Raw genomic sequence first — 12,951 nt, 5'->3', positions numbered from 1 at the left:
CCCCTTACACCCAGCTGAAGAGAGGGCACTGTGCTGTTTGTGGGCTATCAGTTTCCAGCAAGAGTGTGCCAGCCCCTTATTACCAAATGGGATGACAGTTTAATGAGACCCTTGCTCGGTGTCAGCCAGACATTGTGAAATTGCGCCTGCCACATTGTGTTCGCCCACTTGAGCACTTGAACAAGGCGTACAACCAATCATTAACTGGCTATGTCTTCCCACACAGTGACGTGTCACACACCTGATTCAGTTCCTTTGTTTGGCCGGAGCGTGGTGCATGTCACCGGTTTCCCTGGGAGCTACAGTGCATTATTCTGTCTGAGGTGCGAAATGAATTTAGCATACTGAGGTGGACTTGAGCTTGTCTCTGGTCCTTATCAGGGAAGAGATTAATATTATCCCTTGCTTGTTTAACAAGTCAGGGTATTCAACACTGTATTTGACCAACTACAATCAGGAAGGAGAGCGGGTTTTAAGGAATTGAAATATAGTAGTGGGTAAAATTAATTACCAGAACTTCACACACACTGATACCCATGTTTCCCAAAAGACACTAAGAAATAGAATTGGTTAAAAATGGTTAAAAACATATAAAACATTATTCCCCTAGTCAGTGTAACACCATATATTGCTTTTATCACCCAACACAACTCAATGTAACACTAATAATGAAAGGGTGCCTCCTAGTGGCCGCAGAATGAGCATTCAACACAAGACAATGGGTTGACACTAATGATGCAGCCACCGGCCTTAATGATCTAGATAATAGAGGACATCAGATCAATGCCTGTGTGCCCTGGGGTTGCAACAGCAGTCTTATTCAGACCGGACCTTCCAATACCTCACAAGCTATCTTGGCCTCGTCAGTTCATTGGCCCTCTCCCCTCACAGCCCTTCCTGTCCTGGTGCCTCACAGAGAGAAGTGACTGTTTTTAGAAAAGCTCCCTGTGACTGATGGATTGTGAAAAGTAGCACTGCAGCTGGTATTGTCAGAATCCATTTATCTCTCTGCCAATGACAGGAGGCCACACCAATCCCGAGCCCCCTCAAAAAGGGACACTTTTTTAAGCATTATTGAGATTCACTCTTGTGGGAGAGTGTGTGAGCGCATACATCGTCTCGCAAGCGAGTGGTCTTTGTGCTAGCTCGGAGGTAATTGACTACTTCACACAATCTAAAGCTCATTTCCCCCCCGCCCCCTGCTCCTGCTAACAACTGTCAATCCTGCTGGTAACTCATCTGATGCCGAGTCCCTGTTGACAGCGGGTCTTTTCTCCTTCATTTGGGAGAAAAGTCATCGTCCATTGATCTCCCCTCAGCATGGAGCACCATCAATGGAGGATTTCTTTTTCAAAGAGCTCGCATGATTCGCATTTGAGTTGATATTTCAAAGGTGTAGTCAAACAAAGACGGTTACCTTTCAAAAATACAACAAACGTTTTCTCGTCTCAGTAGACGCGCCTGTGAACAAGTTGTGAGGTGTTGAGAATAGTGAAGCCACAGCAGTGTCAGACAACAGAACACTGCACAACAAATTTTTGTGAGAGTATTGCTATATTCCCAGACCTCCATCAATACCCCTCTCCCCCACTGATATAATAGTATGGGCACTATTGGCTCAAATTGGCTCTCATAGATATATCAGTATCATAGGCACAAACACGAAAAAATGAAATTTCTGCAAAATAACGGTGTTATTTTCAAGATGCTCTCATTTACCATATGCCATAACTTCGAGAACAGTCACACAATAATAAATAAACTCCAATGATGAATTATGATGAATGAATGAATTATATCACATTATCACCGTACTGCAATGTGTGTTACAATTTTCTTTGAGAACTGGGTTTGGAGAATGAATATAATACTGAATTATGAGGAGCACAATGATCAATAATTATCTTTAATTACGTATATTTGGTAAACCAGCAGCAATCAGTGAATCTGAATAACCACCAATGGAAATGTACACATCCTGCATTATCGCTCTTTCAGTGTAGCCTTGCACAGCCATCCTCCAATCTTGTTTCTGTATTAAACTGTGCAAAATAAGACTCACACACACACACACACACACACACACACACACACAGAACAGGTGATTAGGTTTTTGCTTCTGTTTTATGCACTGCTCCTAGAAGCTGCTGTCATCGCCTAAACCACGCCTGTGGCTCCTCAAAGGATGCTGATTGGTCGGGCCATTTGGTGGCTGAAGTATTTCCAAAAGGTTTCCAAGTCCAACAAAAGTGATCTTGCAAAATCGGCTGTCTGTGTGAGATTACTTCCACTGAACTGTTACTATGAAGATGTCTGTAATTCTGTTAATTGCGTTACGGTTTTTCTTACAGCACGAACAGCTCTTTGTCACCATCGTAGCAACATCGAAATCTGTACGGCTTTTGTTTTACTGTATTTTACTTTCATTTATATCCTATTCCCTCGATGCTGCACTGACCCAGTTTCGTTTTGGGGATTTAAAAAGTTAATGGTATCTTAAACCCCTCTTACAATGACCTAATATCATGCTACCATCCAGGGCTTGAGCTCAGTGGAAATAGGTTAACCAGCATTTTAAACCCGCATTGAAACCCTGCAACAGTCCTGGGTAATTATCAGCTCTGACTCTGATCAGCCATTAATATGTAACCTGTGTAGACATGATGATACAAGACGTAGTTTTTATTCTGGGCAGGTAAACCTAACATCAGTGTAACTTCAACCTGTGTGATATGATAAATTATCAATACATCACACTCCTTCTGACTTATTTTCATTGTGTAATTGTAATGTGAGACCACTGGGGTAGAACATTTAAGGGAATACTCCAGCATTATGGGCAAAACACCCTTATCCAATTTACCCAGACTGAGACAAGACATTCAATACTCCTTTTCTTTTTTTTTTTTTTTTAATTCCAAGACATGTAATTCAAATACATACGATGATGCTGTAAGGATTATTTTTTTCCCTTTGACAGAGCTAGGCTAATGACTTGATCATGTCTCAGTCTGGGTAAGTCGATAACAGGGGATTTTGCCCAAACTGGAGTATTCCTTCAAGAAAATGGTGTGCTTCAGGTTGGTTGGAAGACTGTGACACAAGTTCATTTGGATGTGTACTATGCAGTACGGGATTTGCTCATGCAAATGTTGTCATCTGCTTTTTTATAGTCCCAGGTAAAAGAACAAAACATGCAAAACCGGCTTGCCTGGTGTAAAAGTGGTATCAGACGTCCTGACTGATCCTGACAGTGACTCACCGTGCTGGGCCTCTCTCCGCTCCAGCTCCAGCCTGAGCTGCTGCTGCTGCTCCTTCATCCTGGCCAGCTCCTGGCTGTTGCCCGAGCTCAGGCTGTGCAGCCTCTTGGCCAGACCCTCCAGCCGGTCCCTCTCCTGGTACACCGCCTTCATCTCAGCCTTCAGCTCCTTGGCGCTGCCGAAGTCATTACCTGCACCAGCGCACCACGGGAGGACATTACACTTACTCTGCCCATTAATGAGAGCCTCAATCATTAATGGCTTAATTAACTGAGGCTAATGGGAAGCGAGTCACGTAAATGGAGTAAATACGAGATGTGAAATGCAGGGAGCAGTGAGGTGAGGTGGGGTGGGGTAGATAGTCACCTGAGATGGCTGCCAGTTTGGCTTCATGCAGTGCCAAGAGCTGAGTTTCGGTCTCGCTGACTTTCCTCCTCAGGCTACCGCCCAGCCTCTGACTCATGACCACCTGGGGAGAGGGAGGAGGAGAAGAGGAGAGGAGCAGGAGGAGAGAGAGAGAGGAGGGAGGGTGGTAAGCTCCCTGGAACTAACAGAACCTTTCAGACACATGGATCCCACAGGATGAGTATCTCATTTTCAATTCCACTTTCATTTTCTTTCTCGACACTCATTCTTACAAGACCTTGCAGATTCATTTCCGTCCTTCCGTGCTCCCTCCGCTCTGAATACACAGCAGAGCATCAGCGCTGATGTGTTACCTTGTCCGTAACCTTTAGGAAGAAAGACGAGCATCTCCTTTCACGTGGCCAGACGGCGAAATGTGAAATCTCCATAAAAGATGCCATTAGAATGTCAGAGAGGAAAAAGGGCCTGAATGTCATTGGCCTGATGGGGATGCAGCATCTCAGCTCCCCGGTATTCACTGTGGGGCTGATGGCTTCTGATACAGCTTGTCTAGCCCCCAACTGCCCTGCCCGTGCCCTTTAAACCTGTGTTCTTTCCAGTATATTCACTTTGAATTACAGCCAGATACAATTCCCATGATGCACTTCTTGTTTTGAGGAACTATTCTCCCCCTTCAAAGAGATGTGGAGCTGAATTTTCTGAAGCCTCCCGCTCCTTGTGAATCTGACATAGTTTTGTGCTCGTCTTTGAAAAGAATGTCAAATAGGTGAGGATTTCAGCTGCAACACATCCCAAGGGAGTTCCCTTCACAGCAAAAAAGAATACGATTTGATTTTTTTTCTTTTTTAATACACCGTTGCATAATTTTATTCCACGCATGACACAAACTGGGAAAAAAGACGTGTTTTTCCAATTGTAGAATATCCTGCAATCGACTATGTCCTTTCACAACATTATATATTTGCTTTGAAAAAATATTAACTAACGTTTATTGTGCAATATTTTAGAAAACGTCTTCCTTTGAAATGTTACTGCCGAGGGTAGCTTCAGAATTCAGCAACCAACCAACAGTGAATTTTACTTTCATGCCAGCAGTGATTTTGCCACAGTAGGTGTCCCATTTTTCACACGATGGCCATCTCATTTTGGGATGAAACTCTTCATTTAAACTCCACAATGGAGAATCTTGTGATTGTACAGAAATGCCGTCTCTTCCCGGAGAGCACAGATTTCTCTGAGCCGCAGTCAGACAGATTTGATCATGGTTTTCTGGAGGACATGGCGACAGAAAGAATCTCCTAACAGGGTCGTCTGCCACCCTGCTGTGCCTCCCTCCCTCCTTCCCTCCCTCCTTCCCTCCATCATCATCACTTCTTTCAGATTTATGCTGCTCCTGGCTCTTTCTCATGTACAAAGATCACTGTGAGGGAGGACTGCCCTTCTTCTGCGACATACAAAGGCATGCACATGGTACACACAGGAATATCATCGCTCAAATGCATACTAATACCAAGGTAAGCCATACTGTTACAAAAAACGATGCACAGACAAACATGCTCAAGTCAAAAAAAAAATCCTGCCGCACACCAGTAAAGCTCTAGACCCACTTGATCATCACACTAATTATGCCTACATATGCCATGCTGTGTTAACATCCATTACATAGAGACACATGGTGCACATCCACACACATATATGGTGAGAACACCGCAGGCCAGAGCAGCTATAAAGGAGCAATTTTCAGATTCTCCCACAGCTCCAGGCTCTTTAATATAGCTGCAGCACCGGGCATCGAACTCAAACAATTGACTTTACCATTGCATTACTTAATGGTTGGAGAGTAGAAATCCATTACCTCACTTATTCTGTTGCTCATTACTTCCTCATGCGAAACTGCCTCAGAGAAACCTGCCTTACGTGTCCAGACTGTGCGCCGCACTTGCTTGTGGCTCGTATTCTTAACTTTGCTTCTCAGCTGGCCTCGCTCTCCCCCAAACCGTTTGCTTGTTTTGCAAATTGGAGTTTTAGCTCGGCAAACGTTTGTCAGAGGCAGCTGCTGCGCTGGAGTCAGAGAAATCTCATTTGTTGAGTTAAAACCTGATGAGTGGAACCGAAGAAGCACAACAGCAGGTAATTTTAGACTGAGGCCCAAAGAAGAAGGCGAGAGGTAAGAGAGGAAGCTGCTAATATATTACAAAGCCAAAGTCACTGCTACTAGTTGAAAAAAATGCAGTTTAACCATGTTGTTACCAAACCAGTGGTTGTCAGGGTGGGGTAATGAAAGTAAATACTTTTAACCTACTATTTGTCACTTTTTAAGTATGACATATTGGCATCTAAATGTAACATGTGTGTATCATTGCAATGTGAAATCTATCAGTGTCCCCAGGGCAAAATCATGTGAATTGCTGGTGCATGACTTAAGAAAAGTCAACACAGGGGTCCGATACTTGAAAGAGCTCGACAACCCCTGACCGAGATGACCTAGTTATCCTAACAGAGACTCTAAGCTCAGACTAGCCATATTAACATAAAATTATCTAAACTAGCCTTCATATTTCTTTACTGAAGTATTTTTTTCCCCCTTTCTTTGCCATGTACGTGTGCCAGTTAATTAACTTGAACACTGCCTGTTGAGGCTCAAGCTCATCCAAAACCAAGAGTTTGTGGCTACACTGGATTCTGGTCCACTGAGGTTACCGTTGGTGGAGAAACTGGTGTGACATATTAAATACATCTGTGCCTCTCTCAGGATGTATTTCTCACTGTATGGCTGCTGAACGTCTGGGAAAAAATGGTGAGTCAAAGACAACATTTGGCGAGGCATCTGCCGTGATGAGAACAATGCTATTCTGAAACAACCAATGAACCCGGAGACGCACGGTGCATTGCCACAAGCAGTTCAAGTGTTTTCGGGTGGATTCAAAGTGGCATCCTCCTCCTGCTACTGCCTGTGGCCATACAACACAGGCCGCCTCACAGCTAAGTCACACAGATACACTCATACTTTATACACAGACACAGGCAATTAGTATGCATAATTAACACCTTGAAGCTGGCACCCAGTACATACTTTCTATTTTGTCTTGCTACCCATAATTGCATATTCATAAACAGCCATTGTTGGCATGCTATAAAGGAAGGGCTGAGTTGCCATGGAAGAGGCCAGGTCAGAGTAACAGTGACTTACTTTGGCTGTCGCCTCCTTGATGGACAGATTCAACGCCTGCTCCTGCTCCTGGAGCCTGGAAGAAAATCAAAAGAGACTGCCTTCATTTGGGTACTTGTGAAATTAATTTGTAGGCTCTTAAACATGGCATTATTTTTCAGCATTTTGGTAGGTTTTATTCAGTAGGTACAAGATGTCCAGTGAATGAGAGCAAAACAGTGATGACCAGTTATTAATTAGCAGCTCTACATTGCTGCCTCTATAGTAAACTAAGCGCATAAAACCACAATTTACTACCAGAATATGGGACGGTGTATTAAAACACAGTCCCACAGTCCCACAGGTAAAACAGCTGAGCTATGGTAGGTTATGAAAGATGCAAAAAGCATCTTTCCCTATATGTCGAAATGTTCAAACAGCCATGTGGAAAAAACAGCTGAAAATTTATGAGGGCAAACGCATTCTGTCTCTACTTCCCTCGTCTGACATGAGCTCCAGACTCCACTTTTAGACTGTTGTTCAGCTACAGGTTCAAATATAATTCTCTGCTGTTCGTTCTCCATTAACTGTTTTAGCTCAGATGCTAATTCTAACGGGTACATTTAATTTATGCATGGAAAAATGTCTTTGCTACAAATTAGATTATACCACACGATTTGTCAAACAGGGAACAGCGAAAACTGTTGTTCCAAATTACGTTGTCAAACAGCATTTGGAATTATTTTCTTAATTCTTATCTTGTAATCAAATGGATTAAAATCCAATAAATCCAGCTGGGCTAAATTAAGCTTGGAGATGATTAGTTTCTTAGTCGGAACTGATGTGCCAAGTCACTTATTTGTGTGAGTGAAAGCTTTATCAGCTCTTCTGAGAATTACTGGCAAGTGCTGGGGCAGTTATCACGATGGAGTACGGTCCATTCAAATACTGGATGTTGTTTTGTTGAGTAAACCACATGAGATGAGTATTTTATCTATAAAGGGTGAAAATTGCATCAGATTCTGTCTGTAACCTTTGAGAGGGCAGAGGCAAGTATTAAAGAATGTAATTATGTAAACATGTAAACAGGAAGCACCATTAAGGTCACATTACTTCATGACAGAGGAATAAATTAATTAGTCAGTGGCAAATTGGAGCATGAAATCCTTCTCTCCGAAAAAGTCACCTTGAGACAAACGTAATAGTCTCATCACAAAAAATAGTAGGCCCTTTGTTCTATTATTCAAACCAAGATTCATGATGAGCAATATAAAAATTTGTCTGTGAGCGTTAGTGTTACGGCACATTTTTTTATCCGTGAATGCGTAGGCATACAGGACCTGAGCACCGCGTGGATCGCTTTGTTCTAATACAAATCAGGAATGGCGGTGTCATATGTTGTTTGGAAACTGAACCACAACACAATCATCACGATGACCCGATGCTCGGCACCTGGAGATGTGCAGCCGAACATCCAATCTAAGGCTGCAATTTCAATCAGAAAGGCTTGCTAATGCGTTCCAGTTAGGGCGAGGATATGTCAGATATCAAATTATGCCACAGATGGTAGGTCACGCCACTGAGAAGGCGATAAGTACAATTTACATGTCTCTCTAACCAGTGGCAAGAGAGAGAGAGAGAGAGAGAGAGGCTTTCCATAGTGCCTGCGCACAAGCTATTAACTTCAGAAGATATGATGCAAAGTATTAATTTGCATGTGAGAAAAAACATTAAAATTCAAAACAGGTTCAAGCAGGTGGGAGTGAAGAGGATTGGGGGCACAGGGGATGCAGGGATTAAAGAAAAAAGCAGAGAAGTCCTATAGCTGCTTGATATAGCATCTAAACGATACATCCTGCAAATACACACTTGACTCATTACACATAAATCTCTAGTAACATTTTTAGATACTCTGTGTGTGTGTGTGTGTGTGTAATGATCTAAGATGTGACATCTGTCTCCTTTAGCCCAGTCCATTTACAGCCCCCTCTATGCAGCTGTTAACGTGATATTTGTATGTAACATGACACTGAGATTTTGACTCATTTGCCAAGTATTTTCTTGGCCACAAATAAGAAAATGCTGCTCTGAGATTTATTTAAAAACCATTTGACAGTCGGGGAATAAAGTCAGTGGTATAAGGTTGCGAGAAAGGCATTAATAAAAAGAGAATTTGGGATATGAGCAATAACTGAAACATCCCTATCCGAGCCATGCTTCAGCGGCAAGGAAATATGTGACATAATACAGGGAAACTGAGCATTTTCCTCTCATTCATGCTCTGACACCTGAGAGTCACTACGACTCACAGCTCGCTAGCAGCCCCACATGGCGGCTGACAGTACTGCAGCTCTTTGCAGGAAGCAGTAATAACCCCGGTGAAATCCAGTGTTATGCAGGTTTTCATTTCAGCCAAACAGCACATCAGCTGATTTTACTGACTAAAACACCTTCATCCAGGAGAGGATGACCTAATTAATGAAAGAGGTTGTTGTAGCATTTGATTATATTTGCAAAAGAGCTGAGTCATTAGTTGGGCTTACATGGAGCCTATTAATATATTAAGAATGAGTGTAATAGGCCACACTGAGTAAAAATGCCTCATGTGACCACCTTAAGGGGAAAAATAAGCATATTCAGGTCAATAGGAGAATAGTAGTGGGTAACTGCTATATAAATTCTTAAACTGGCTATTAAATCTGGCTGGAATATGTTTTCTACCAAGGCTAAACCATTCTTCTTAGCATTTATTGTTATTGCACCCTGTGGTGAGTGTAAAGCCACATCATATCAGATCACTTAAACCCCTTGAACTCTGATTTTCCCTGAAATTTCCCCTTAAGCACCTTCAAAGTTAGAAAAAAATATTGTTTCCCATATTATAGGACAATGATACACAAAATATTCTGTATCTGAATTGTTTGGAATAGTCAATAAGGAAGCAACTACTTGAAGAAGGAAAAAAATAACCGCAGCCAGTGATCCTGACCTGAGCACGGAGGGCGGAGTGCACACGGCGATCTGTGCACGGTTTTCGGAGGTGGCCAGGTCCTGCAGGGCTCGGCTCATGTCCCGAAGCTGGGCCACGGTGCAGCTTCTCAGCACGGAGCCCTCCAGCTCCTCCGTCTCCACCTGCTGCTCCTCCCGCTGGATCTGCTGCTCCAGGCATCGGCTGCGGTCCTTCAGCTCCGCCAGCCTCTGCTGCAGCTCCGCTATCTGCGCCTGCACGGGTTGCCATCATTTCTTCATTAGTTTGTATTCCTTGGTTTCATTTTCAGGTCGTTCTTGTCTCATGGAGATATTCTACTGTACTGTGCAAACAAATAAATAATCCTTCACACCCATTTAGACACCATGGTAACGGTGTCAGTAGCAATATTCAATGATCTCAACCTTACGGAAATTTCTCAGCACTGTGTACAAGTAAGAGCTCCAAAATATGTACGTATGACTATACATCCATATAGGAATTACTGGATTTTTATTAGACTTATAATATGGTAGTATTGCTGATATATTGCCATAGGGGATTAAAAAAAAATGACATTATTAAGGTAATAAGATCATTTCAAACTAACTAGTGAGGACCGCAGACACACCCTAACTCCTCATAGGAATACTACACCAATCTTACAGACTTTTTTCATGTGTTAAGTGATAAAAAAAACAATATTAGTTCTCAAAGACGGAGCATGTACTGTAAGAAGGCCTGGGACACAGTGGTAGATGCAGGAGCTGAGGTTACCTCTACCAGCCGTTTCTCTTGGATTAGACGATCTCTTCGATGCAGGGGACCCTGCGCTGAGTCGGGCCGCTCCCCCGCCTCAGGCTCTGCACCCTCCCTGCCGAGTGCCCACACAAAACAGTGTTTCATAATTCTCAGCATGACATTCAAATTTACAATAAATGCTTGCATAGTAGGCAGTTTCTTAAGATATATAACAGGATAAGAGTGTTTTTTCATGCCTTGATTTGATTTTTAGGTCGATTTTGGTCCAATTGTAAGTAACACACTTGCGCTGCACATTGTCAAATAAACACTTCTTGTGCCACAAAGATGTGTGTTTGCTTCTTTCCCATTGGTAGACCTTCACAGCAGGCCTTACAAAAACAATGGTGTTCTGTCACCAGCCATTTCATATTTCATTTCATTTCATTTTTATTATTCAGGGAAAGGATTAAAAGTAACACTATAGACATCAAAATCTGCTACTTATTATTCTACTTGTTTTTATTTAACACAGTGATTCATTGGGATCAGAAATTTCCTCTAGTTCTGCCTGGGTGTTGCCGCAATTTCTGCTGTTTCAAACGAGGACTTGCTTATATTTCCAATGAAAGACAATGAAAAAAAGTGACAAAATTGTACTTCACAAAAATTGAAGTAAAAGGTAAAAATGTGTAGGCTTTCCCCACATTATTGGAGCCATTGTTTTCTTGCTTTCTCTTTGTCTTCTTGCTTTCTCTTTCCTTTCTTGAGCCTCCATAAATGTCTGACCGATATACATACAGAATAGCACACAGTTCACATTTTTAACACTGGCGGCGGCTCTGAGCCAGACATGGAAAAAAAAAAACACACACAGAAACACAACATAACTTTTGTTTTGGAGGTTTAGATTATTGTGACATTCCATCAGGATACACATTGCAAAAGCCCCACCTGATTTCCTTCCTGTTACAAGAGCTATTTCTGAGAGCTCCCTCGCTCCTCTGTGCATTGCAACATTATGTGGAGGGACAGAGCATGATCATGATCACGAGGCGAAAATTATAAACCCCATTTAACCATATTAAGCCATAAAATATAAATTTTGGAGAGAGAGATGAACAATTTGTTCTCCTCAAAATTGGAAAATGGGTAGGGCTGGGCAATAATTCAGTATTACTGTGATGAATTAACATTATTGAGTTATAATGATACAGAATCCAATTGTCCAAATTAATGGTATAAAGCCAGCACTAATTAAAGTCTATTCAACCTCGATTTGATAGAAAGGGAATCTTATTTGTGCATTCCAGTCTGATCAAACTTCATATTGCCATTGATTTGAAATTTCAGTGTGATCTTGCTGTTGTCAAAGATATTCTTATGGGCTGAGAAAATAATAACAACATTTGGTCTTGTGAAATATTTTCAAAACCTTTTTGGACAAACTCCAAAACACATGTTGGTGAGGCTAAACACGGGACCTTGACACTGTTTTTTGGGTAGTTCCTCAAATGTTTACACGTTTTCATTCAGCAACAATGGTACATTAGCAGATATTCTTACATATTAAGGTTAAAATAACTTCTTATGATTATCATGATATACATTTTGTCCATGTCACCCAGCCCTAAAACACTGTAGGCCTGAATTTTTTTTGGACTGATAAGAGGCACGAGCATAAGAGAGAGGATGATGATTCTTTATGCATGTGACATCCATATAACGTGATAGCAATCATGTATGAAGGTAACAGTACTGACCTCCTGCTCGTGTGACTGACCTGCACTGGCTGCTGTCTGTCCTCTGGAGGGCGCTGTGCACAGCCTGTTTCAGACGATCAAGGAACAACGCCACATTGGGCTGCTTGGAGGGCAAACCCAGCTTCAGAGCCCCTCGCTCCTTACACAGCTCCTCCAGCTTTTTACCAAAACGCTCAGCTGCAAATACACACACACACACACACACACACACACATACACACATTAAATACTGTGCAGTGAGTATCCCCTCTAAGACCAGCTCACTGGGCATCTGGGTCACTGCCTGGTAAGCTGTGCATCTGCATCTCAGTGTTAGTCCATGAAAACTGCACCGCACTGAGGAGAAACAAAGACATTCCTCCAGCAGAAGGTCATGGCTGCTATGAAGCCTGCATTCACTAAGATAGCATGACAACACAAACATTACTCTGCATTTAGACTGCGTCAATCACCAAGCTATCCCTCAACTAGAAGGCACTTGCAGAGCACAAACCTCTGCCAACGCTGAACAATCCTCGAACATGCTGTTACACCGAAGAGAAATCATACCTGTCACTTCAATTTCACGTTAAAGTGAATTTGTGATTCTGCGAGTGTACGTGGAAGACTTGCACGCTGTCTCCATCCTTTCCGACGTTTTTGAGATATACGCTGCTGGCAGGCAGACAGGCAAACGGGTGAAAACATAACCAGCTTGGCAGAGTC

The 12,951-nt window shown here is 42.4% G+C and overlaps 1 protein-coding gene across 1 annotated transcript in view; it reads right to left on the bottom strand.

Moving 5' to 3' along the window:
* Nucleotides 1-12,951, bottom strand: part of disc1 (DISC1 scaffold protein) — a 49,583-nt gene that overhangs the window by 27,598 nt on the left and 9,034 nt on the right. Inside the window, exons 4-9 of the mRNA XM_030071126.1 lie at nucleotides 12,267-12,423; nucleotides 10,520-10,616; nucleotides 9,764-9,996; nucleotides 6,817-6,871; nucleotides 3,627-3,729; nucleotides 3,263-3,451 (exon numbers count right to left, since the gene is read on the bottom strand). Of these exons, the coding sequence (XP_029926986.1) occupies nucleotides 3,263-3,451; nucleotides 3,627-3,729; nucleotides 6,817-6,871; nucleotides 9,764-9,996; nucleotides 10,520-10,616; nucleotides 12,267-12,423 (834 nt within the window). The remainder of the gene's footprint in view (nucleotides 1-3,262; nucleotides 3,452-3,626; nucleotides 3,730-6,816; nucleotides 6,872-9,763; nucleotides 9,997-10,519; nucleotides 10,617-12,266; nucleotides 12,424-12,951) is intronic.

The sequence above is a fragment of the Myripristis murdjan genome, chromosome 15 (assembly GCF_902150065.1).
Source record: "Myripristis murdjan chromosome 15, fMyrMur1.1, whole genome shotgun sequence".
NCBI lineage: Eukaryota > Metazoa > Chordata > Actinopteri > Holocentriformes > Holocentridae > Myripristis > Myripristis murdjan.
Note: the sequence above shows the minus strand (reverse complement) of the source record. Positions and strands in the feature narration are given on the sequence as shown.